Source organism: Puma concolor, chromosome D2 (genome assembly GCF_028749965.1).
Source record: "Puma concolor isolate L17-30 chromosome D2, mPumCon1.1.hap2, whole genome shotgun sequence".
Taxonomy (NCBI): domain Eukaryota; kingdom Metazoa; phylum Chordata; class Mammalia; order Carnivora; family Felidae; genus Puma; species Puma concolor.
In genome coordinates this window covers 46,071,904-46,095,005 of record NC_141677.1, presented here as the reverse complement: position 1 = coordinate 46,095,005, position 23,102 = coordinate 46,071,904, and the positions used below count along the sequence as shown (strand labels likewise).

The 23,102-nt window shown below is 52.6% G+C and overlaps 1 protein-coding gene across 1 annotated transcript; it reads left to right on the top strand.

Annotated features, from left to right (window-relative positions):
- Positions 1-259: 259 nt before the first annotated feature.
- On the top strand, positions 260-16,806 carry MMRN2 (multimerin 2). The gene is made up of 7 exons (XM_086680184.1): positions 260-517; positions 9,341-9,469; positions 9,562-9,668; positions 9,768-9,848; positions 10,598-10,750; positions 10,917-12,650; positions 15,582-16,806. Exons 1-7 carry the CDS (start codon positions 354-356, stop codon positions 15,965-15,967), a joined length of 2,754 nt encoding a protein of 917 aa, XP_086536310.1. The 5' UTR covers positions 260-353; the 3' UTR covers positions 15,968-16,806.
- The last annotated feature ends 6,296 nt before the right edge of the window (positions 16,807-23,102 follow it).

Below are 23,102 nucleotides of genomic sequence, written 5' to 3'. Positions count from 1 at the left end.
CCTGCAGACCCACCTCGAGGCTTGTGTTCTTCTCCTGACTCCCATGGGGACGTGTTGGTGGGGCCACCCCCCTGTGTGTTCCACACCTCCAGTGTCCCTGACCTGAGTCCTCTTAGAGAGGCACAGGAACCGGTCTGAGTTGTTGGCTGCCTCTGCAGGGGATGGTGGAGGTAGCTAGGGGGAGGTGAGGGGGGTGCCGGACGAGGCTCACCGGGTGGGCCGGCCCAGGCCACTTCCTCTCTTTGTTGTCCCTGTGCTTTCTTTTCCTTCTGAGGCTTAACTTGAAGACGACGTCAACATCACCAGCAGTGTGTGGAGTCACTTGCTGCGGCTGAGCCCGTCCCACGGCCAAGATGATCCTGACGCTGCTGCTCGGTCTCGGGGGGCCCCTAGGCTGGGGGCTGCTGGGGGCCTGCGCCAAGGCTTCAGGTAGCAGGCTCTCTGATCCACATAGCCCAAGGCCGCCTGCGGTCTGGAGGGCAGAGGCTGAGGATATCGGCGGGGACCCCGTCAGACGGTAAGGAGGACCTCGACCTTGGGGGGGAGGTCATGGTACAGGATCTGAGTCCCAGCTCAGCCAGAACAGAGTCTCTTGGAACCTCAGTTACCCATCTGTGAAATGACCTAATATTATGTACCTGCTGGGGCCGGCTGTGAGGCTGAATGAGATGCCTGGTGTCAGACTCCCTTCAGGAGGCCACCACCCCTCCAAGCCCAGACTGGGCACCCCAGGGCCCAGCCTAAGGACCACAGGAAGTTCCTCACCTGGCCCATGACAGGGAGCAACCTGGAGGTCGGGCAAGAGCATTTCTTGCCATCAACCACTTAGCAAGGGGTGATGAGGGGCAGTAGTTCCAGAAGTTTCCAGCTGGCCTGGCAGTGTCTCCCCTTCTTTGAAGTAAGTCAACTGACATTTGAGCCTCCGTGAGGCTGGCCTGGCATAAGTCATGGAAGAGAGACACTCCTGGGGACTGGATTTTTATCTGAGTGCCCAGGAGGACTGGTGTGGGTCTTCAGCCTACCCCTGAGAGACAAGCAGTGAGTAGACAGGGTACTCTGTCCTATTTCCAGACAAAGAGGAAGCCACGGCATCCATTGAGTTCTGCTTCAGTGCCCCTCTGGAAATGAGTGGAATGGTCTTGTGACTGAACCAGGACACCATTTCCCAGTCTTTTATTTGTCCAGACTCAGGTGCCCCTGCTGATAAGGTGCTGGACCTGTGGGTTCCTCCTCGGGGTGTTCCACAGTCAGAACAGCAGGTGCCCTCATGGGGTCCCCCTTGGGGCTAGGCACTTTGCCGGGTGTTAGCTTGGTTAATCCTGCCAACAGCCGGGGTTACAGGGGAGGAACCCATGGCTCAGAGAGACTAAACACCTGACCCACGATCACACAGCTAAGGGGATCTAGAACCAGGATCTAGGTCTGACTTCAGAGCTCATGATCTGGTTCCCGAGCACTCAGAGGCAGCCCCACCCCCTAGACGCACTTTATATGCCTACCACACCCCCGACCACAGACACACACACACCAGACTTGGTGAGGGTGTTTATATGGGTTTGGAAGGTGAAAGGGGTCAGTTTACACCCACCCAGAGCCTTCCACCTGGCTCCCTGAGATTCACTATCACATTAGCTTATGGAATGAATCTGCCTGGGACAGTTGTCCTATAAGCTCTGACACTTCAAGGTGAATGTGTTTGTTGGACACTTTCCTGAAAATGGATTTGGCCATGGAAAGGAAAGAGTAATAAGCAAGTGCACACCGACTCTCAGGGAGGGAGGCGCTGGCCAAGTGGGGAGGAGGGGGCCCATCTCTGCCCCACCACCAGGTCGGCTCAGGGCTGGGTGGAGCAGGTGATTCTTGGTGGGGGGCTCCAGCCACCGAACTCTGATTTCAGGTGTAAGAACCAAGCCTCCCTACCCCAAAGCTCCTTTCTTCGGTGACCTGCTTCCTTTTGATAAAAGGGAGGCTCAAGGTCCCAGGTGGATCAAAAAGAGGTAGGAGACACCCCTCTTTCTCCCTACCCCGTTGGCTGTGGGGAGAGGCTTGTGGGCTGCGCTCATCCACTCCCTGGGTGGTCCCAGTGTGTGCACAGCATGTGCAGATGTACGTAGAAGGGATCCCCAGCCCAGGAACACCCGGGTCCCAGGGGAACCCGGGGGGTCCCAGCAGGCCTGCTAGGTCTCCTTCCCACAACCCAGAAGCGGCGGTCCCCACAGGCCCAGCCCAGGTTGTCAAGGTCTCCAGAGGGGCTGGTGTGAAAGGAAGGAAATCCTGCTCAGCTTCCTCGGGCTGATTGCTTCCCGTGCTCTGTAAAGGGACAGGCGGAAATGCTGCTCCAGTCTCCCTCCTGCAGCAGGGGAAGGGGAGGCGGGGCCCCTGCACCATCATCGACAAGACTGCTGGGCCTTGCCCCCCCCACACCTCTTTCTGGAGCTCCAGGGCTATGGCAGGCCTTAGATATGGGCCCAGATTAGACCCTTTGCAAAGAGAAGTTTGAACAGAACAGTTGGGTGCCGGATGCCTGGTCCCAGGGTGGAGGCAGGACGTGGTTGAATGCTCCCCCTGTCCCTGGGTGCCCCAGTCACCCGTGTATTTGGACTCCGTGGGGAGAAGGCTCTTTGGATGCCCCTTGGCTTTGGTGGGAGTGGGACAGAGTGGCAGTTAGGAGGTAGGCTTCTCAGAGCCTGCACTTGCTCCCCCTGCAGGACTGAGCCTGCGTTGAGGACCAGGCTGAGCCCTGGGCAAGGTGCCCCATCTCTACATGTCATGAGAGCTCTGCTGTCTCCACTTTCCGTGCTGTGAGGCTCAGAGGGATGGGGATGCCACCCTGGACCACACAGCTAAGTGACTGATCAGAGCAGGGGCCTGCAACCACCGGGCTGCAAACTCCAGGTGTCTTCTGTCCTGTCTCCCCTGGGATGGTGGTAATGTAGGGAGGCTGCTCCCAGCAGCCCAGCTGGCCCTGGCCACCAGCATCAGCTTCTCTTGACCCATGTACAAGTAGGTAGCATTTGTGATTTTTTTGCAACTGAGAGCCCGTAGCCCAGAGGAGTCAAGCATACGGCTGGAGGTCAGGCCACCAGCCACTGCCATGGCTGTATCTCCTGCACCTGTTCCTGTTGTCAGAAGCACAAGGCCCTGGGCACACTCAGGGAACTCCCACTCTGGACATTGAGTGGGCTTCAGGCTCCTCTGCCAAAGCCCCTTTCAGAGACAAAGCCCTGCAAAATTCTCCCCTGGAGTGGTCATATTCACGGCTGCCTTCAGGGTCTCAGAAAGCAAGGATACCGAGAACACACCCTCCTTCCCCAGAAAGCCTTAAGGACTTAAGGGGCAGTCAGAGGTGAGGTTTACTGGCATTTAAGTGTCCCAGTGGACAATAGCAGCAGCACATCCATAATTCAGAAGGCCCCAGCTAACAGCCCTTTCCCAGCTAGAGGCTCCTCAGCCTCCCACGAAGCCCCTCCCTTTGCCCCCAGGGAGGGGCCGGAAGTGGGAATGTCTCCACATTTCCAGGACTGGGGGAAGGGCCTTGCTCAAAGTCAACCTGAGTCCGGGAAGGGGGAGGGGAGGAGGGCCCAGGCTTCTCATCTCCCATTAAAAGCTCCAAAGGGGTCAGCAGACGCCCTCCTGACTGGGGCAAGGGGTCAGGTGGGGGCCGTGTCAGAGGCCCAGGGTAGCCCAAACCCAGCTGGCCCCAGGAGACGAGGGTGCAAAGAGCGCCCAGGCCTGAGACCAGGAGGCAGCGAGAACAATGGGTGCCTCAGCGAGCCGGGCTGGGGGCTCGGGCGCAGAGGGCCAGCGTGAAGCTGCCAGGAGCTGGAGGAAACCAAAGCAAAGGTCAGGAATGTTCCCAGGGCTTCTGGGCCAGGGCCTGCACTGTGCCAAGGGGGTTGGGCTGCCAAGGGAGGGGAAGTGTGGGCAGGGAGAATAGCTGGAGCCTGAGGTTTGGGCAGGTCAGGAGAGAAAGTTCCTGGGCAGGAAGGGTGGGCGGCACCGCTTCCGGTTCCAGGAGCTCCAGATGGAAAGTCCCAGTCACTCCCTGGCAGGCTGGACCAAACCCAGTGCGCCTGGGCACAGGCCTTCTGGACCCTCAGCAGCAGTTTGGAGCAACGAATGGAACTGTGTTTTGAGTGGGTGTTTCTCAACCTTGGCACGCCTGGCATTTGGGACTGGCTAATTCTTGGTTGTGGGGGTGCCGGGCTGTGCTGCCCACATTGTGGGGTGTTTAGCAGCATACTTGGTCTCCACACACTGGATGCCAGGCGCTCCTCCCCCCTCCCGGTGGTGACGACTGTAAAGGTCTCCAGAGGTTGACAAATACACCTAGCGGCAAAAGTCACTTCACCCCCTGCTGAGAACCACTGGTTTAGAGAAACAATTTTCCCCAGGCCTGAGCCCAAGTTGCAGAATTTCCAGGGAGCCCAGGGTGGGGGTGGGGTGGGGACTGGAGTTTCTGGTCCTGGAACAGTCCGTGAAGGTGGCCATCTCACCCGTGGTCTCTGAACTCTGGACCCAGCAATTTCGCGGTCTCTCTCTCTCTCTCCGTGTTGAGTGAACATTCTTTGCTTAAAATCAGGGCCAGGTCCACGGGCACGTGACTTGAGCAGTCACATAGGGTGCACCCACAGAAGGGCCTCACTCTTGGTTTAATCTTTATTGTTGTCCCGTATTTTTATTTTGCACTGGACACTACAGATTATGCAGTTAGCTTTGTGTGAAATATCTACTATCTGTTCCTTTGCAGAAAAACTGCATGACCCTCTGGGTTAGAGTCAAACCTTCTACAAAGTTTGTTGACAAGACCAGAAGCCCCTGCCCTCACTGGTCCCCACAGGCAATAATTTTCAACTATTTAGGTGACTCCTTTGGCATCCGTCTCTATGTCTCTAACTAACATGTTTATATTGCTGCTTCTCTGGGAAGCTCTCATTCCCACTCCATACCCTAACCCCAACATGCACGCATAGCAAGCATGCAAGAGCACACCCATGTGCATATGCACGTGTGCACACACACACACACACACACACACACACCCTATCCATCATCCTCCCACATTGTCATTTTGAGTGATTACATTCATGTGACTATGTATGCTATTCAGAGTGGAGACACTTCATACTTTTGGTCTTCCCTGGAGCAAACAATGGTTTCCATTTTTTTTGCTTCTTTTGCTTAGTTTCCTGCGTTTCTGTCACTGCTCGATCCCAAACTCTTGGCCAGTTTGTCCACACCTGCTCTCCCCTTTCATCCATGTCAGGTGTTTGACTACCTGTGTGTTCTTGGTGATTGCTGGTCTCAGAGCTCTAGCTCTGGACGCTGGCCCTGCACCCACTGCCCATCGTTGACCTGGGCTCGCCTGCACCATCTTCCTGGGGACTCCCTTCCCCTCAATTCTCTGATGGAATTCCTGTCTCCTGATGCCCTGCTTTCCTCTTTCTTGGTACCCTGGCTTGTGTCAGTGGGGCACTTCTGGCACAGTGGTACCCTGTCCTGGGCTGTGACTTAGAATGCCACAGAGAGCTTTAAAATGTTGATGCCCAGGCCACAATCCCAGAGAATCTTGCTTCATTGACTTGGAGTGGAGCCCAGAGGCTCTTCTTTTGAAAGTGCCACACAACGGTTTTGATGTGAAGATTTGATGGCAAGATTGCAAACCACTGTTCTGGTAGCTCCCTGATGTGGGGTCCTGGGGTAGGCAATGTTTTGAAAACCGGTGTGTTGAAAATGTTTTTATTCTTGCTCTCTTTGCTTTGACTGATAGTTAGGTTGGGTATAGGATTCTAAATTGGAAATATTTTTCCTTCCGTATTTTGAAGGCAGTTCTCCACTGTGTTCTAGTTTCCAGTATTGCTGTTGAGAGGCTCAAGGCCATTCTAATTGCTGGTGTGTGTGTGTGTGTGTGTGTGTGTGTGTGTGTGTGTTGATTTTTCTCTCTAGAAAGTATAAAATTACCTTCATTCCCAGAGTTCTAAAATTTCATGATGATGTGAGTTTATTTTCATCACATTGTGGGTAATTAGTGGGCCCTTTGCATCTGAAAATTCAAGTCCTTCACTTCTGTAATATTTGATTTTTTTAATAAACGATTTCCTCCTTCTCTTCTCTTTCTGGAACTCCTGTTATTCAGATACTGGATTTCTGGTGTAGACCCTGGGTCTGGAGTTCTCTCTTGTCCAGCAAGAGAGCGGACACAGGTTTAAAATGCAAGAGAGGCTAATGTCTGGGAGGAGACAAAAGCCCCGAGTAAGGGTCCTTGCTCTGTTTTTATTAGGATCAGAAGGCTTACAAGCGTGATGGATGTGCACAGAGACAATGAAACCGTGAACATTAATTCACAGGCATGAGGGAAAGGGGGTTTTGAAGATATGTGTTGTTAGGGGTTTGGGTCAATACAAAACAAAGTCCTGGTGCCAGGCAGATGGTTGTTTACAGCAGGCATGATGCACCATGTCTGTTTATCTTAGCTAGCTTAGGGGACAAGACAGACAGAGCTTGCTACCTCAGGGTCAACAAAGCACCTGTCTTTTGCTAATTAGCTCCACTCTGGGCAACTTTGCCCTGCTGCCCCGCCTGCTGCAGTCTATAGTCCTGTTTACTGTTTACCTATTTTGGTCCTTCCTTCCTGTGAAAGCAGCTTTCTGCTATTGTACTAAGTTGGGGAGCGTTTCCTCCCTGAATACCTAATCTTGTTTACTATTCTTGGATGCTTTCATCCTGAGGTTTCCTATTTCTATACCTTTGTTCTATACTGGGGGCGCTTTGCCATGTTTACCTAATCTTGTTTACCTCACCTTGGATGCTTTCATCCTGTGGCTTTCTATTTCTTTATGCCTTGTTAACCCGTTGGTGCAAGCTCTGGGAATTCCTAATCTTATTCCCCACAGATTTCCAACACTGGTCTTCAGTTTTCCTGAGCTTTCCTCTCCTGTTTTCTTTTGCCCTTTGCTCTTCTTTTGGGGAAATTTTTTGAACTTTACCCTCTAACATTTTTATTAATTTTCTTTTGCCTTTGTACTGTTATATTTTAATTTTCCAACTGTTGTATTTTTCATTCTCTGTATGTGCTTCCATTAAAAATTTTTAATGTTTGTTTTTGAGAGAGACAGAGTGTGAGTGGGGGAGGGGCAGAGAGAGAGGGAGCCACAGAAGCTGAAGCAGGCTCCAGGCTCTGAGCTGTCAGCAGAGCCTGATGTAGGGCTTAAACCCACGAACCACAAGCTCACGACCTGAGCTGAAGTCAGACACTGAGCCAACTGAGCCACCCTATGTAGCACCCCTATATGTTCATCCTATTTTTTAATAGCTTCCTGTTCTTGTTTCTTGGATGCAGTAACTTCTCTTATAGATCTGGAGCTGTGAATACAAATTTGGGGGACTTCTCTGCACAGTGTTGGTTTTCTCCAAGTTGATTTTTTTTCCAATTGTTTGTTTTTGATCTCCCTCTTTTGTACTAGAGGTTTTTCTCAGGAGTCATCTTGGACATCTGCCCACTTGAGAGCAGACAGACTAAGAAGCCCACTGGAAGCTGGATATGTGGATGGGTCTTTCTAACCTCTTTTGTCATAATGTGCTCTGCTGGGCTATTTCACTGGGGGAGCCCCTGATGCCATTGTTTTTAGGTCGTTCCTCTTGAGTGGGGTCATTTTCCCGATGGGGTTTTCAGTTTGCTACCAAGAGGGTAAAGGCTGGCTGCCAGGCTTTTGGGAGCCAAGCAGGAAGTCAGGCTGGGGGTCTCAGCCCTCAAGACAGATATGGTCACTCAATTCCCCTCAATCCTACCGCCTGCCCTCCTCAGCAGAATCCCGGTATGGTGGTGCCTGGTGGTCCCAGGACAGAGACCAGGTCCAGAGAATAAAATCCTAACCTGACGGCCACTCCATCTCCAAGGCCCTCGAACACTGCCTCCTAATATCTGACGAGTGTGGCCATTTCTCTCCACATCCACCACCATCACCCATGGAACCTGCCAGAATCTCCCACCCAGATCCCTGACACAGCCACCTATACCTCGCCTCTCCCTGGCCTTTCTGTACCCAGGAACCAAGGTGGCCCTTTCATGTGTGACGTCTCTGCTCAAACCCCTCCACAACTTTCTGTCCCTTTAGGACACAGTCCAGCTCCTCCGTAGGAGCTCAAGGCCTCCACGTTCTGGCTTCTCCTTACCTCAGCAGCCCCTTCCCTGCCCCAACCCTCTGCATCTCAGTGGGCCACACATCTCTGGCACAGTTCCTGGTGCCAAGTTATCACCTCCTTCTGAAAGTCTCCCCGGGTCCTGGCACCTTCCACACCATCTGAGATGGCCTGCTCTCCCTGGGGACCCTGGAAGGAAGGTCTGTTTCTCCATATTGGCACTGAATCCCGTTCAGCTTCAGCCCGGTACCCAATACCCAAGGGGTGCTGAGCTGAACTGAGCCCTGGAGGTCATTGCCGCTTGCAGCACTGGAGAGCTCCGTTCTGGGAGCTGATTGCTGGGGGAAGGACCCTCTGATCTATTCTACTGACCCCATCAAGCCTGCCACCGGGTCAGTGAGCTGGGGCTGTGTCAGCCATGAGCACCCCCTGCTCCTGGGACTTGCAACAACACGCACTCATAAAGAATGTAGATGGAGAGGCTACCTCTCAGGCATTCAGGGTGCTGAATGTGACCCCCAAACTACCCTGTAGGCTCTTTCCCAGAGAAGGGGCTGCTCCACTCAGCTGCCTTCTCCCACAGTTGTTTGAAAGTCCATTTCCATAATGGCCATAATGGGGAATGGACAGGGAGCCGGTGTCCTCCCTGAAGCCTGGTCTGTGGTGAAGACAGATGTGAGTGTAACAGGGCAGGGCGGCAGTGATCGCTGAGCACTTGTCAGGATCCCGGCACTTGGTACCCATCCGCCCACTTGGAGGAGGGTATTATGATCTCTATCTGATAAATGGGAGAGTGGAAACTCCCTAAGTGCCTCACTCAAAGTCAGAGTGCGAAGGACTTGAACCCAGGGCTCTCCAGCCCCAGCGGCATGATGCTGCTTCCCTGGCACCAACAGAGACAGCGAGAGGCCTTCCTGGCTCTGTGTGATTTTGGGGGTGCTTGTCAACCTCTCTGTGCTGGCCCCTGGAAGCCAGTGGAGCAGGTGCTCTTGCAGGCAGGGTTTGTGGAGCCTTTGTCCGGGGGCCGAGGGATAAATAATGCAGAGTGCTCCCTTCTCAGGATAATGGATTCTAGAATCCCAGGCATTGGGTGGGGCAGGGAGGCAGAAGTGGGGCACTGGCACCACTGTTGGCATCTAGGAAGGGTCATGTGGGACCCGGGTGTGACTCAGCAGCCCTCTCCTCTGGCTTGTTTTTCCAGTAACTGGTGCCCTTACCAGAAGTCTAGGCTGGTCACCTTTGTAGCTGCTTGCAAAACAGAGAAATTCCTTGTCCACTCGCAGCAGCCATGTCCACAGGAGACTCCGGACTGCCAGAAAGTCAAAGTCATGTGAGTGGGGGCAGGATGGGGCAAGGGGGGCCACCCACCCAAGTCCTACACTGGCTCACTCTGGAGTCACTGAGCTGGCCATCTTTCCCCAGGTACCGCATGATACACAAGCCGGTGTACAAGGTCAAGCAGAAGGTTCTGGCTTCCGTGGCCTGGAAGTGCTGCCCAGGCTTTTCAGGCCCTGACTGCCGACACTACGGTAGGGCTCCCTGTGGCTCCCTCCCCTTCAACCTCTGACCCAGAGGTCAGGCAGCTCCTCTGACCTGTGGTGTCAACATCTGTTGCCTCCTCTCTGCAGATCCCACGGCAATCCTTGAGCCCGAAGATCCAGGGGATGGCCTCCAGGAGTCTTGGGATGGGCCAGTCGGCTTTGAACCAGGTATGCTGCTTTCCTAGAAGGTACAGGAGGGGCAGGCAGGCAGGCAGGCAGAAAGAACCCACATGCCCAGGCCATTTCAGGAAAACTCTGTGCCCAGAATCAGCAGGGGTCCCTCTGTGGCCCTGTATCACCCTACCCCCCACACCAAGGAGGGCAGAGCCACAGGGCCCTCGGTCACTGCCTGTTGGCTAAGCACACACACCCTTTCCCTTGACTGCATTTTCTGGGAAGGATAGCTTCATCCGGCACCTACCTTGCCCCTTGAATGGGACAAGATCCCATGGCCTGGAAGAAACTTTCCCCCATGTCTCCTAACCAGGGCCAGAAAGTCGTGCTAGCCTTGGTGTATGTATAGTCAGCACAGAACCACCAAGAGGCACCAATCGTGAGGCCTTTCAAGGCCGGACCACGGCCGACGTGGCAAATAAATTTCATCGTGCGGTGAACTCCTACCTTTAGACAAGGGCTGCCTAGGATGATTGTTGAGAGGCCATGTCCACACAGCTGAGGACAAAAGTGTGCCATGATTGATCAGGCGTGTCTGCTGTGGGTGTCCAGTGAGGGTGAGGGCTCAAGCGCCAAGCATTTCCCCCTCTGGAGCTAAAGGCTTCTGAGCTCCCGCTCACAGGACGTCAGCACGCAGCTCCCTGATATTTCTATCCGAACCTGGAAATTTCTTTCTCCGTACCTCACGATCTGCCCAGGTCTGGGGAGTGAGACCTCGACACTTATCCCTTGTGTGTCTTCAGGCCACCTGGCTGCAGAGATCAGCGACACCATGGTGCCACAGGAGGATCTCCAGAACGACATTCACCAGGTGGCAGACAGCCTCCCAGGCCTGTGGAAGGCGCTGGAAAGCAACGTCACAGCTGCGACCATGGAGGCAAATCAGACAGAGCCTGGTGAGTGGCAGGCTCCAGGGGTGGAGGAACAGCCTGTTCACATCTGAGGGGAGAGAGGAAGGCGGGGCAGGAAGGCCCAGATCTCAGAGGAGCCCCCTCTGGTCCCTGCCTGGGGAGGCGTGTCTGGTCCTTGCAGGGCTTGTGTACAAACGTGTCTCTGTTGCAGTGTTTCCTGGCAGATCCCTGGAGCAGGTGCTACTGCCCCACATGGACGCCTTCCTGCGCGTGCATTTCAGCCCCATTTGGAGCAGCTTCAACCAAAGCCTGCACAGCCTCTCCCAGGTCGTAAGAAACCTCTCTCTTGACGTGGAGGCCAACCAGCAGGCCATCCGGGGGGTCCAGGAGAGCACGGTGGCCAGAGCTGACTTCCAGGAGCTTGGTGCCAAATTTGAGACCAAGGTGCAGGACAACGCCCAGAGAGTGGGACAGCTGCGGCAGGATGTGGAGGAGCGCATGCACGCCCAGCACCTCTCCCTGCAGCAGTCCGTCTCCGAGGTACACGCAGATGTGGACGCCAAGTTGAAGAGGTTCCTTAAGGCCCAGGGGCCCATGGGGGCCAACGGCAGCCTGGTCCCCGCAGCGGCGGGGGCAGCGGCAAGGCCGGAGCCCGAGAGCCTGCAGGCCAGGCTGGGCCAGCTGCAGAGGAACCTCTCAGCGCTGCACGCGGCCGCCGGCCGCAGGGAAGAGGAGTTGCGGGGCATCCTGGCGGACATGCAGGCCACCCTGGCGCAGCACGTGGAGGAGATCAAGGAGCTGTACTCGGAATCCGATGAGACCTTTGATCAGATCAGCCAGGTGGAGCACAAGCTGTTGGAGCTGCAGGTGAACCACACGGCGCTGCGCGAGCTGCGGGTGATCCTGATGGAGAAGTCGCTGATCATGGAGGAGAACAAGGAGGAGATGGAGCGGCAGCTCCTGGAGCTCAACCTCACCATCCAGCACCTGCACGGCACCAACGCCGACCTCATCAAGTACGTCAAGGACTGCGACTGCCAGAAGCTCTACTTGGACCTGAATGCCACGCGGGCCCTGGAGGAGGCGCAGGTGGGCCCGGACGAGCGGCGCCGGCTCGAGGGCTCGTCCCTGCAGGCCCTGAGCGACGCCGTGGCCGCCCTGTCGCGGGCGGTGGACGAGCGGCGGGCGGAGGGCGAGCGGGCACGGGCCGACGGGGCGCGGCTGCGGAGCCAGCTGCGGGCGCTGGACGGCGAGGCGAGCGCGCTGCGGGCGGCGCACGGGGAGATGCGGCGCGAACTCGGCCAGCTGCACGGCTACTTCAAGGCCCTGCTGGACGACGCGCTGCGGCACGAGGCCGTGCTGGCCGCCCTTTTCGGAGAGGAGGTGATGGAGGAGATGTCCGAGCAGGCGCCCGGCCCGCTGCCGCTGCGCTACGAGCAGATCCGCGTCGGCCTGCAGGACGCCGCCAGCGGGCTGCAGGAGCAGGCGCTCGCCTGGGACGCGCTGGCCGCCCGCGTGGCGGCCCTGGAGGCGGCGGAGGCGGCGGGGGGCCGCGATGCGTCGCCGGGGGAGGCCGGCGGGCGGGTCCCCGCCGGGCTGGCGCAGGAGCTGGAGCGCCTGGACGCCGACCTCCAGAGGGTGGGCCGTTGCTGCGAGGCCCCCGGGGTCTCCTCCCTCAACAGCTCCCTGGAGGGCCTGCAGGAGGCGCTGTCCGCCACCGAGCGCGACTTGGAGCAGCACCAGCGCCTCTTCCACAGCCTCTTCGGAAACTTCCAAGGGCTTTTGGCAGTCAACGTCAGCCTGGACCTGGGGAAGCTGCAGGCCATGCTGAGCAAGAAAGGGAAGAAGCGGCAGAAAGGTCTGGAAGCTTCCCGGAGGAGGGACAGGAAGGAAGCAGAGCCCAGGGCGGATGCACATATCAAAGGGCCCGTGCTTTGGGAAGCAGGTGAGTTCCTGAGGGGGGGGGGGGGGGGTGCGGCTGGGTAAGTTGGGGAGGACAGGGCTGGCTGCTGGCAGCTCTTTTGCCTCGGAGAAGACCAGATGAAAGAGAACAAGGTGAGCATCCTTCAGGGGTACTCAGGGCCCGCTTTGCCCAGATCCCCCTTTCATTGACGGCCAGGGGCCTCTTAAGCTACCGGAAGTGTAAGCAGGTAGAAGTCACCAGAACCAACCATCAATGAGCAGGCAGAGGCCCTCCATGTAAACGTTTGAGGCCCGTATATACACCACGGAGCTGTCTGCCGCTCAGCCACTAGAGCGAGGAGGGGGATGCCTCCCTTCCCCGCAGGCCACAGCCTCAAATCTCTCCGTCCCAGCTCTTCCCCTCCACCCTGCTTCACCCCCTGTGTCTTTAATCAGCTCCCCTGTATACAAATATGTGACTAGGGACTGGTGTCACTGGCCATGGGCAGCACTCGGCAAGAGAATACAGGGGAAGGCCTTGGGCCCTGAAAGGAGCTTGTCCTGCTAACATAGTAGACCCATGTTGCTGCTCTGCGCCAGGCCTTCCGTGGGCTTTGCCACGCGGAGTCATCATAACAGCTCAATAGTCTGTCATCACTGCCATCTTACCTGAAACTGAGGCTCGGTCAGGGCAAGTGTCCTGCTGGTTCATACAGCTAGTAAGTGGCACAGGGAGCCCTGAACCCTGTCCAGCTGTCTCTAGGATGCTGGTTCTTCTCCTGTGAAAGGCCCTTGACGACGGGTCCCTGCAGGGCCCCGGCACCCTGGGCCTGGGAAGCTGGCTCTGAGGCTGATGTGATGTGCAGCCAGCCATCCTGGCCCCTCCCTGAATGTGGCCTGGGGAAGGAGACCACTAGACTCCATGCCTCAAGTGACTCCCCCCTGCCAGAGAGGCTGGCCCTGGGGCTATGGCCACATCCTCATCCAGACACAGGACTGAGTACAGGGCTGCCATCTGGGCTGTCTGTATGCTGGTGTAGCCTGGCATGTGGGAGGTCTGAGGATCCCATCCCAAGCTCTTCCTGCTCCTGTCATTCTCCATCACGGCCCTGGAGGCCTTCGTGTGCCTGGGGGCAGTGGACCGCCTCTAGCACCACTTCCTTGTCTCAGTTTCTCCCTCTGTAAAATGGGAAAATCACTTTGTGCCCCGCAGGGAAGCCCACTGTCAGTTTTCCAGCTAGCAAATCAGTGAAGCACAGCCCTTCATCAGCCTCCTGCGGGGCAGGCTGGGCCCCGGGGGGTGGGGGGTGGTCGGTAAGGCTGAACTCTGGGCGGCAGGCCGGCTGCAACATGTGGAGAGAGTGCCGAGTACCGGCAGAGGGCGCGCCGGGCGGGCATTCCTTCGGCTGGCCGAGCGCCCCACCTCCTGGACGCTGGGTGAACTGCAGAGCCAGCAGCGGGCCTGTGATCTTCCACAAATGGGAAAGCTATTCCAAACTTCCTAATTCTCAGAAAATCTTCCAGAACTAAAGAAGAGCAGAAATTTGACATTCACAAAACTATTGCTGGACCGGGAGCCAAAGAGCTGGGGCTGTAGGTGGGATCAAGTCACTAACCACTATGCCGCTTGCCCCTCCTTTAGGCTTTGGTTTTATCCCCTAAGAAGTGGGGAAGTTTGGTCTCCTCTGAGAGACAGAGAGAGAGAGATACAGAGAGATAGAGAGTTGAGGGAGCACGTGAGGAACATCACCTCATTGGTGCCAAGGCCAGTGTCATGGCCAGAACCCCAGTGGGACTCACCCTTCCCGTCTCCTGGCCCTGTCCTCCCCTGCCTGAGAGTCTTGGCCAAGCAGCCAGGTTGGCTCCTTCCTCACTGTACGCTCACCCCCCTACGCAGAGTGGCTCCTTCTGGCTCCAAGCCTGCACGTGGCCCTGGCAGGCCTCACGCCTATGTTCTCTTCGTCTCACGTGTCCTCCTATGGCTGGCTAAAATGCTTCTTTCTTTTTTTTTCTTAAAAACATTTTTTTACATTTATTTATTTTCGATAGAGAGAGACAGAGCACAGGTGGGGGAGGGACAGAGAGAGAAGGAGACACAGCATCTGAAGCAGGCTCCAGGCTGTGAGCTGTCAGCACAGAGCCCGACGCGGGGCTTGCGCTCGCAAACCGCGAGATCATGCCCTGAGCCGAAGTCAGACGCTCAACCGACTGAGCCACCCAGGCGCCCCTAAAATGCTTCTTGCAATGGGAAGAGCACCAGAGATCAGGAGATCCAAAGACAGCTGCCAGTGTGGTAATTTATGATCTGTGTCACCTGGAGCAAGTGCTCCCTCTCTGGGCCCCTGTCCCCATCTGTAATCCCGGAGCTCTGTGCAACGGTTGGAAAACAAGATGACCAGCTCGAAGAGTTTTCTTGCCCAGCCCTACCTGCTGTCCTGTCTCTAAGGTCTTGTGCCAAACATCCAGGAGGAAGGACCCTTCAGGGTTCTTTCATCCTCTCACCGGCGTTAGCATGATTACCTTGAGGATAGGGGTTATTTTCTTTTGGAGAGATCTCAAGATCCCCAGTAGGTGGCAGTAGTCTGGGAGTCGGAGACCCGGGTCCTGTCCCAGCTTGCCATTGGCAAGCCACGTAGCTTTGGACAACCGGGTAAGCACGCAAGACTCAAAGTTTCCTCAAAGAAGGGTACTTACCTCTCAGGATGCTAGAAGGAAAAGGGAGCAAAGGAGGAAGTGCTTTTTAAAAACGTACACCAGGAGAGACAACAGACTTGTATTTTCCTTTCTCTCAGTGACATGGTGAGTGCTGGCCCGTTGGCTCCCACTCTCTGAGGTTGCTATTGGGAACCCGTAGGGTATCTAGAAATAGTGGCTTATTCCGTTAACAAGGTGAGAAAGGCAGGTCTCAGGGTTTAATTTGCCGTCTAAGGGAGTGAGGGATTGAGTCACTGAGCGCTTTCGTCCTGCATTCCAGGCTCCCCTGTGGCCTTCTATGCCAGCTTTTCAGAAGGGACGACTGCCCTGCAGACAGTGAAGTTCAACACTACCTACGTCAACATTGGCAGCAGCTACTTCCCCGAACACGGCTACTTCCGAGCCCCCGAGCGCGGGGTCTACCTGTTTGCAGTGAGCATTGAATTTGGCCCCGGGCCAGGTACAGGGCAGCTGGTGTTTGGAGGTCACCATCAGACCCCTGTCGGTTCCACTGAGGAGCGGAAGGGCGGAAGCACGGCAACAACCTTTGCCATGGCCGAGCTGCAAAAAGGCGAGAGAGTGTGGTTTGAGTTAACCCAGGGATCCGTAGTAAAGAGACACCCGCCAGGCACGACATTCGGGGGATTCCTTATGTTCAAGACCTGAACACTGGACACGGCCCCGACCAGACGTTGCGGACTCGCCCAGCTCTCCTTGGCCTGGAGCCCTGGCCAGGGGTGGTCTGGAGACCATCCAGCCGGTCCAGTTCTTCCTGGAAAACTTCTGCAAAGACAATGTGGTGTATGTGGCCTCCCTCTAGATGAGCTGGGTTTCGCTATTTCTTACTGACAAGAAGCACCGGAATACTCCTCTCTGGGCAGAACCCGGCCCGGGACGGGTGAACGTTAGCTTGGCGCGCCTTCTGAGGCGGCATGGCTTGGACTCCGGCTCTCTGCCACACCTGTGTTTTACGGCATCTTTGGTGTGCTGCTCCTCCTGGGGTTGGAGACTTGAAACCTTTCTCCCGCTTCTTCTCCCTGACCTTATGCCAGAAAAGCGTTCTTTCCCGGAAGGAACGTTCCACACAGAGGTGACGTTTTGGACAATGTTGGAAACCGGTCTCTACCCACTACAGGGCAGTAGGAGAAAACCAACCTGTTTGGCCTTTACTAGCAACGGGGACAGAGGCCTCACTGAGTGACCAAAGGAACAAAATTATTATCTTCTCTTCAGTTTTAGTCCTTCTTTGAACTTATCTGTAGCCTTAATTTCACTTCTTTTTCTCCTTGCCACCAGAAGATAAAGGCCAAGCATGCCAAACATGAACTAAAATGTGTACAGCCTTTACCTTTTTTTTTTTTCCCCACTTCCTCCACTAGCTAATGAGCGCCCTCATTCTTATTAGCATCTCTCACCAGGAAGGAGGCTGAGGGAGGAAGTGAAGGAAGATGGTCAAAATCTTCCTCAATAATGATCAGCTCTGGAATAAAGCAATGCCCTTCAAATCTCTGCCTGGTTTACTTGCGGAGAGCAGAAAGATTTGGTAAAGTAAGTAGAAATAGAGGAAATGAAACTCTTTGGGATAAACTTGACTCTCATCATTCCAGGCCGTGTTTGACTTCACGACTTCAGTTAAGTTCCACATAAAACACGCAAGAGTCCTCCACGGTAGGCGGTGATGTGAATCTTGGGAGGAGACAGCACAGCCCAGAGTTGCCCCTATTCCCGCAATATCGATATATGGTTTTCAAAACATTACAGAGCCTGGAGCAAACTGGCTTGAGAAAGCCGTCATCGAATTGTCAGGAAATGTTTGTAGGTGTTCAACATTTGGGGTTTGTTAATTAAAAAAAATTTTTTTTTTTTAATTTGAGAGAGAGAGTGCACGCAAGCAGGGGAGAGGGCCAGAGGGAGGGGGGAGAGAGAGAAAGAGAATCCTAAGCAGGCTCCGTGCTTAGCGCACAGCCTGACGCCAGGGTTTGATGCCACAACCCTGGGATCACGACCTGAGCCAAAATCAGGAGTCAGACACTTAACCGACTGAGCCACCCAGGAGCCCCTCAAAACTTGTTGAACACACTCTTCTCCATAAGCAAATTGGATTGGACTGGGTAGTGAACAAGGACGGGGGTTGGTTGTCAGGGTTAACGAGGTTCTCAGCCCTTCTCCTTGTTTCCTAAGGGTCATTAATTCAAACAGTTGTCCCTCAGAATTTATTTACCACTAAGCTCTGTGTGCTCAGTGTGCTCAAACATTAACGTTCAAAGAAGTGTGTGCCAGGCCGTTCTGCCACTGACAGCTTGACCCTGGAGTAAACCACCACCTCTCTGAACTTTTTCCTTTGGTAGTATGAGGTGGCTAGGCTAATAGCTTTCATTAAGTGTCTTGGTGTTTTATTATCTCGACCACAGGGCTGACTCTGGCCTTCCTGCCCTTCGCTCTGGCCAGGGCCTCTTGCCCAATGTGGCTCTCAGTTGCCAAGACTGATCCCAACCCAAGGCATGATGCATTTGGGCCATTCCCGACCAAAGATTGGGAAGCCAGTACAGGCCCCCCTTGCTGCTAGAAAGACCTCACTGTGTCTTCTTTCTGCTCAATCTGGCTACTGTTGGTCAAGCCGTACTAAGTGGAAATGTTAGGGTAGCGTGGTCTTACCATTTAAGATGTTCATTTGGAATGTATTACAGATAAACAGAGTGAACTCATCTCCATAACGGACATACGTCCTCTAACCCTCACGTGGCATGGTGCTCTTCAACAGGAAGGTTGTAAATGCAAGTGCTAATTGGTAAATTCTGCCAGCAGCATGGATGAATCGCTCCAGAAGTTTCTGGGATGAGAACTGGAGAAAACAATGGTTCTTTTATTTATTTTTAAATTTTATTTTGATTTCGAGAGCGAGGAGAAAGTGGGGGAAGGGAAGAGGGAGAGAATCTTAAGCAGGCTCCACGCTCAGTGCAGAGCCCAACGCTCAACCAACTGAGCCACCCAGGCACCCCAACAGTGGTTCTTTTAAATAGGATGCTTTCCAGTCAACAAAACCAATTTCACAAAACCTTAATATTATGTTTAAGTACTTCTATAATGAAGACACCAGATTAGCAAGAATTCTAGAGTTCACTTGACAGATTTCTGATCTCCACTATGGCATCTAATATCTCTGGGTAGACTCTTTTTCCATTGCCTACCAGCCGTAGTGTTCCCCAGGGGTTAAAACATACTTCACTGTGGCATCCAGAATGAGGCAATGGTGGTATCCCTACGTCCCCAAATTTGATGGGGAGAAAAAAACCACGAATATATTCAAAAACAATATTGAAAAACAAGAAAGGGTACCATAAGCAGGTCAGAACATTTTCCTAGTTCCTGAAAAATGGGAAGTAGAGGGGATCAAGTACAAAATGAAATAGGAGTAGGAAATCATAACCCAAAACCTTTGAGACTCCTGGAGATGGGAGTGATTTCGAGGGAACCCCAAACTGAAACTCAGCCCCTAAGACAGTTGAGGGGGTGAGCAGAGGCGATACAGCTGAGGGGCAGCAGGCCCGGGGTCCCAGCCGTCCCCTGCCTGTGCAAAGCGGCTGGCGGCGGTGGCCTCTGCCCCGACCTAGGCAGTGCGGGGCGATCCTGGGCCTCCACCTGCAGGCTGGCTACTGCCCGTGGAGGCAGGAAGCTCCCAGAAGACATGGATAACCTTACCCGCAGCAGTCCAGACGCATGTTCCCAGACCACAACATACTGTCGAAGTAACGCCTGACCTTTACTTTTATTTCAGAAACAACTTTTTTATTTCAGAAACACTGTGGAGAGGATATATGGTCTGTAAAAGATGTTCCTTTAAAAAATTTTTTTTAACGTTTATTTTTGAGAGAGAGAGAGAGGGAGAGAGTGGGGGAGGGGCAGAGAGACAGGGAGACAGAATCCGAAGCAGGCTCCAGGCTCCAAGCTGTCAACACAGAGCCTGACATGGGGCTCAAACCCACCAACTGTGAGATCATGACCTGAGCCGAAGTAGGGGGCCGATCTGTTTTTTTTTTTTTTTTTCTTAATGTTTGTTTCTGTGAGAGAGTTTCGATCACAAGTGGGGGAGAGACAGAGAGACCAGGACAGAAGATTCAAAGCGGGTGCTTTGCCAACAGCAGAGAGCCTGATGTGGGGCTCGAATTCACAAACTATGAGATCACGACCTGAGCTGAAGTTGGCGATTAATCGACTGAGCCACCCAGGAGCCCCTGTAAAAGATGCTTCTTAAAGCTCTCCTTTCCTCTGCTGCTCTGCAGCAACGCTGGCATCCTAGGTTTCTCTTGAAAATATCAAACATCATCAGCTCTGGTCTGAGCAGCGTTTCTCCATCCTGCATCAAGAAAGCCCCCCCAAACCTGGCCTAACAGTGACAAAACTTGCTGAGGGGCGGTGGGGGTGGGGGGCGAGTTACATGTGGAGTGGGAAAAGCCTGAATCCTCTTGAGTAGGCAAAGAGAAAGTATCACTTCTTTTAATTTTATTTTGAGGGGAGGAGGGACAGAGAGAGAGAAAGAGAGAGCATGAGTGGGGGAAGGGCAGAGAGAGAGGGAGAGAGAGAATCCCAAGCAGGCTCCTCGCTGTCAGTGTAGAGCCCGATGCGGGGCTGAAACCCACAAACCGTGAGATCATGACCTGAGCTGAAATCAAGAGTCAGACACTCAACCGACTGAGCCACCCAGGTGCCCCAGAAAGGATCATTTCTCAATTTTTGCTCTAACAAACAGCTATTACCCCATCACTTCCTGATAAAAACAGGAAGCTGAGGAACACTGAACTGATGCGAGCAGGGGTTCAGTAACGCAAAGATTAGCAACTACACCAAAGTGCTAAATATTTGTGGAAAACCAACATCATGAACAAGAGAATACAAAACTGAAAAAACGTGAAGATTTTGGAATATTCAAGTCTCTACAACAAAACAGGAAACTGGAAATCTTACTTGCCACTCAGATTCTGGTTTCTAAATACCATCCTCTCTAAAAGGAATCAGAGTGCCTGGGAGCATGGCTGACCCCATGGCTGGGGCAGGTACAGTACCAGATGACCCTGGAACATCTTTTCAGCCCCCCCAAAAGGTAAGAAGTGCTCAAAAAAAGATGGGCATGTGGAAAAAGCCTCAAGAGCCAACTTGAATTTCCAGGGGTCAAGTCTGAATCAACTTGAGCATCAAAACAAATAATGACCTCATAGACTGTAACTCCTTATATAAAATAAGAATCCATGAGTTCCTACTGATAATAAAAAATAAACAGGAAGGGAAGCTAGACCTCTTCCTTACAGAATGCCAATTAATAAATGTAAATGTAATAATGCAAGCAAAAGTTACTATTTTGTAACCACTGATTCACACTGGAATTACCAATGGCTGGGACAGTCTCAAATTATCTCATGACAACTAAATGCAATGCGACAGATTCTGGGCCCAGAAAGTGTGCTCTCGAGGACTTTATTAGAATAAACTGGCAAAGGTCTGCAGGTTACAGTATTGCTGATGATTATAGTGTCAATGTCAACTTTCTTGATTTTGAAAACTGTACCTAATGGTTATGTAATAGAATATCCCTGAAATATTGAAAGAAGCATGAGCTCTGTAATTTAATCCAAATAGTTCAGAAAAGGTGTATGTATGTATGCACGCACGTGTGCACAAACATTCCAAGACAAGCCTTTATGCCTGTACACACACACACACACACACACACACACACACAGACTGATAAGGTAATTGTGGCAAAACGTAGTAGTAGTTTATGAATCTGGGTGAAGGGTAAACGGCATTCTTTATACTATTTTTACAACTTTTCTGGAATTTTGAAGTTATTTCAAAAAAAAAGCTAAAATCAAATTTGGTGGAGGGGCACCTGAGTGGCTCAGTGGGTAAAACATCTGACTCCTGATTTCTGCTCGGGTCACGATCTCACAGTTCATTAGATCAAGCCTCGTGTTGGGCTCTGCACCGACGGAGTGGAGCCTGCTTGGGATCTCTCTCCTTCTCTCTCAAAATAAATAGACATTTAAAAAAAACCTTTGGTTTAATAAAACAACTTAGTAGATGGGCTGAAAAGAAGATGGTAGGAGGGAACAAAGGAGAGACAGACTAAGAAGTATGGAAGAAACATCCAGGACACCTAATATTTGCCTAATAGGAGTTCTAGAAAGAAAAGTAAAAGAAGGAAAGGGAGGAAATAGTGGAAGTTCTCAGGTTTAAGGAAAGGTTAAAAACATGCAGTTAGTACTAACACAAAGAAATGTATCCAGACATGGCAAGTTTAAACTTCAAAACATCAAAAAAAAAAAAAAAATCCTGTTTCTTGAATGAAATAAATTAAATTACAGTGGACTGAATTAGACACATCAGACTTCTTACTGGCAATAGGGATGCTGGAAGTATCTTCAGTTAGATTCTATCTCCAGCCAAAGTCCTAGCCAAGAAGGAAGACAGAACCAAACAATAAGCTTTGATTTTTAAGTGTTTGATTGAAATGTCTTCCATAACAGTGTTGGTCTTTTATTTTGCCACGGCCTTTCAATCGTCTTTTTAATAGTTTTTAACGCTTACTCGGATTTTAGTCATGCAGCAAGTAGCAGCGAGCAGAGCAGCAGGTGCCCATCACCAACCTCAGTCATCAGCCAATTTTCACTTTGCTTTAAAAACGGCTCCCCTCTCAACGACGAAGGCCTTAGTTCTTTCTTCCTCTAGCTTGAAAATATTTTGAGTATTTCATACTGACCTTTGACTTTCAAATAACGGTAACATTTCAGGTTCCCTGTAGAGGGATATTTAGAGCACTGAGGTGGAGGTAGGAAGCACTGGGGAAGCTGGAATCACCTTGAACTTCGTTCTGAGCAGACATGTGGACACTCAGTAAAACTAACTGGACAAAGGCCAGGACTATCCGGTTTAGGGGCGTAAGAGGCAGGCCACACATATTCCATCTAAACAGGAGAGTAACAATCTCTACCTCAAAGGGCAATTAGGGATTAACCTTTCAGCCCCAGCCTTGGCTTCGATCTGGAATATTTTTTGGGTGTACCTTCGCACTTGAACTAAGCCTCCTCTTGCTTTCCGGCTTTAGGGGACTTGTCTCTTTCTGCTCTTAACCTGAGCTCACAGGACTGAACTCCAAGACCAGTGCAGTGCAGTGCCACTGGGTGGCCTCTGCCTTACACTGCTGGCTGGCTACCTGCGGTGCACCGTGTCTGCTTAGTCACGGCTGGACTGCTCCAAGGGCTGAAGCAAGGCTTTGCAGGAACACGCATCTAACTTCATACAGTCTAAAGTGCCAGAAATGGTCCTTGTGCTAGCAACAGGCAGATAAATATTTCTCCAAGTGAGTGAAGATTTAATGACTGAATTAGCGTCTGCTTGAAACTACCTACAAGGATTAGATTATTCTCAAAGAATAGTGTCCTCATCCCTTAATGTTTACTCTAATAGTCCTACTACTATTAAAGAAACCTTGGAAATAGTCACTATTCCAACTAATCAGTGAGAGTAACAGATTATGCTGGGAAGGAAAAATGAATATACTGATCCACATTTTGAGTCAGCCTTTAACAGAAGGAAAGCTAGCAAGTATTTGATAGACCCAAGAAATGCCTGCTTCTTCTTTCCCAGGCTGCAGGAGAGTGTGTGCTATTGTTTCAAGAAAGCATCTTACAGTGAAACTAAATGGGGATTCCTGTAAGGAAGGAATCTAGAATAGGCTATCTCCAACCATGCATCTTTTTTGGCAAGGAGACCATTGACTAGTCCCAAACCTTTTATGATGATTTAA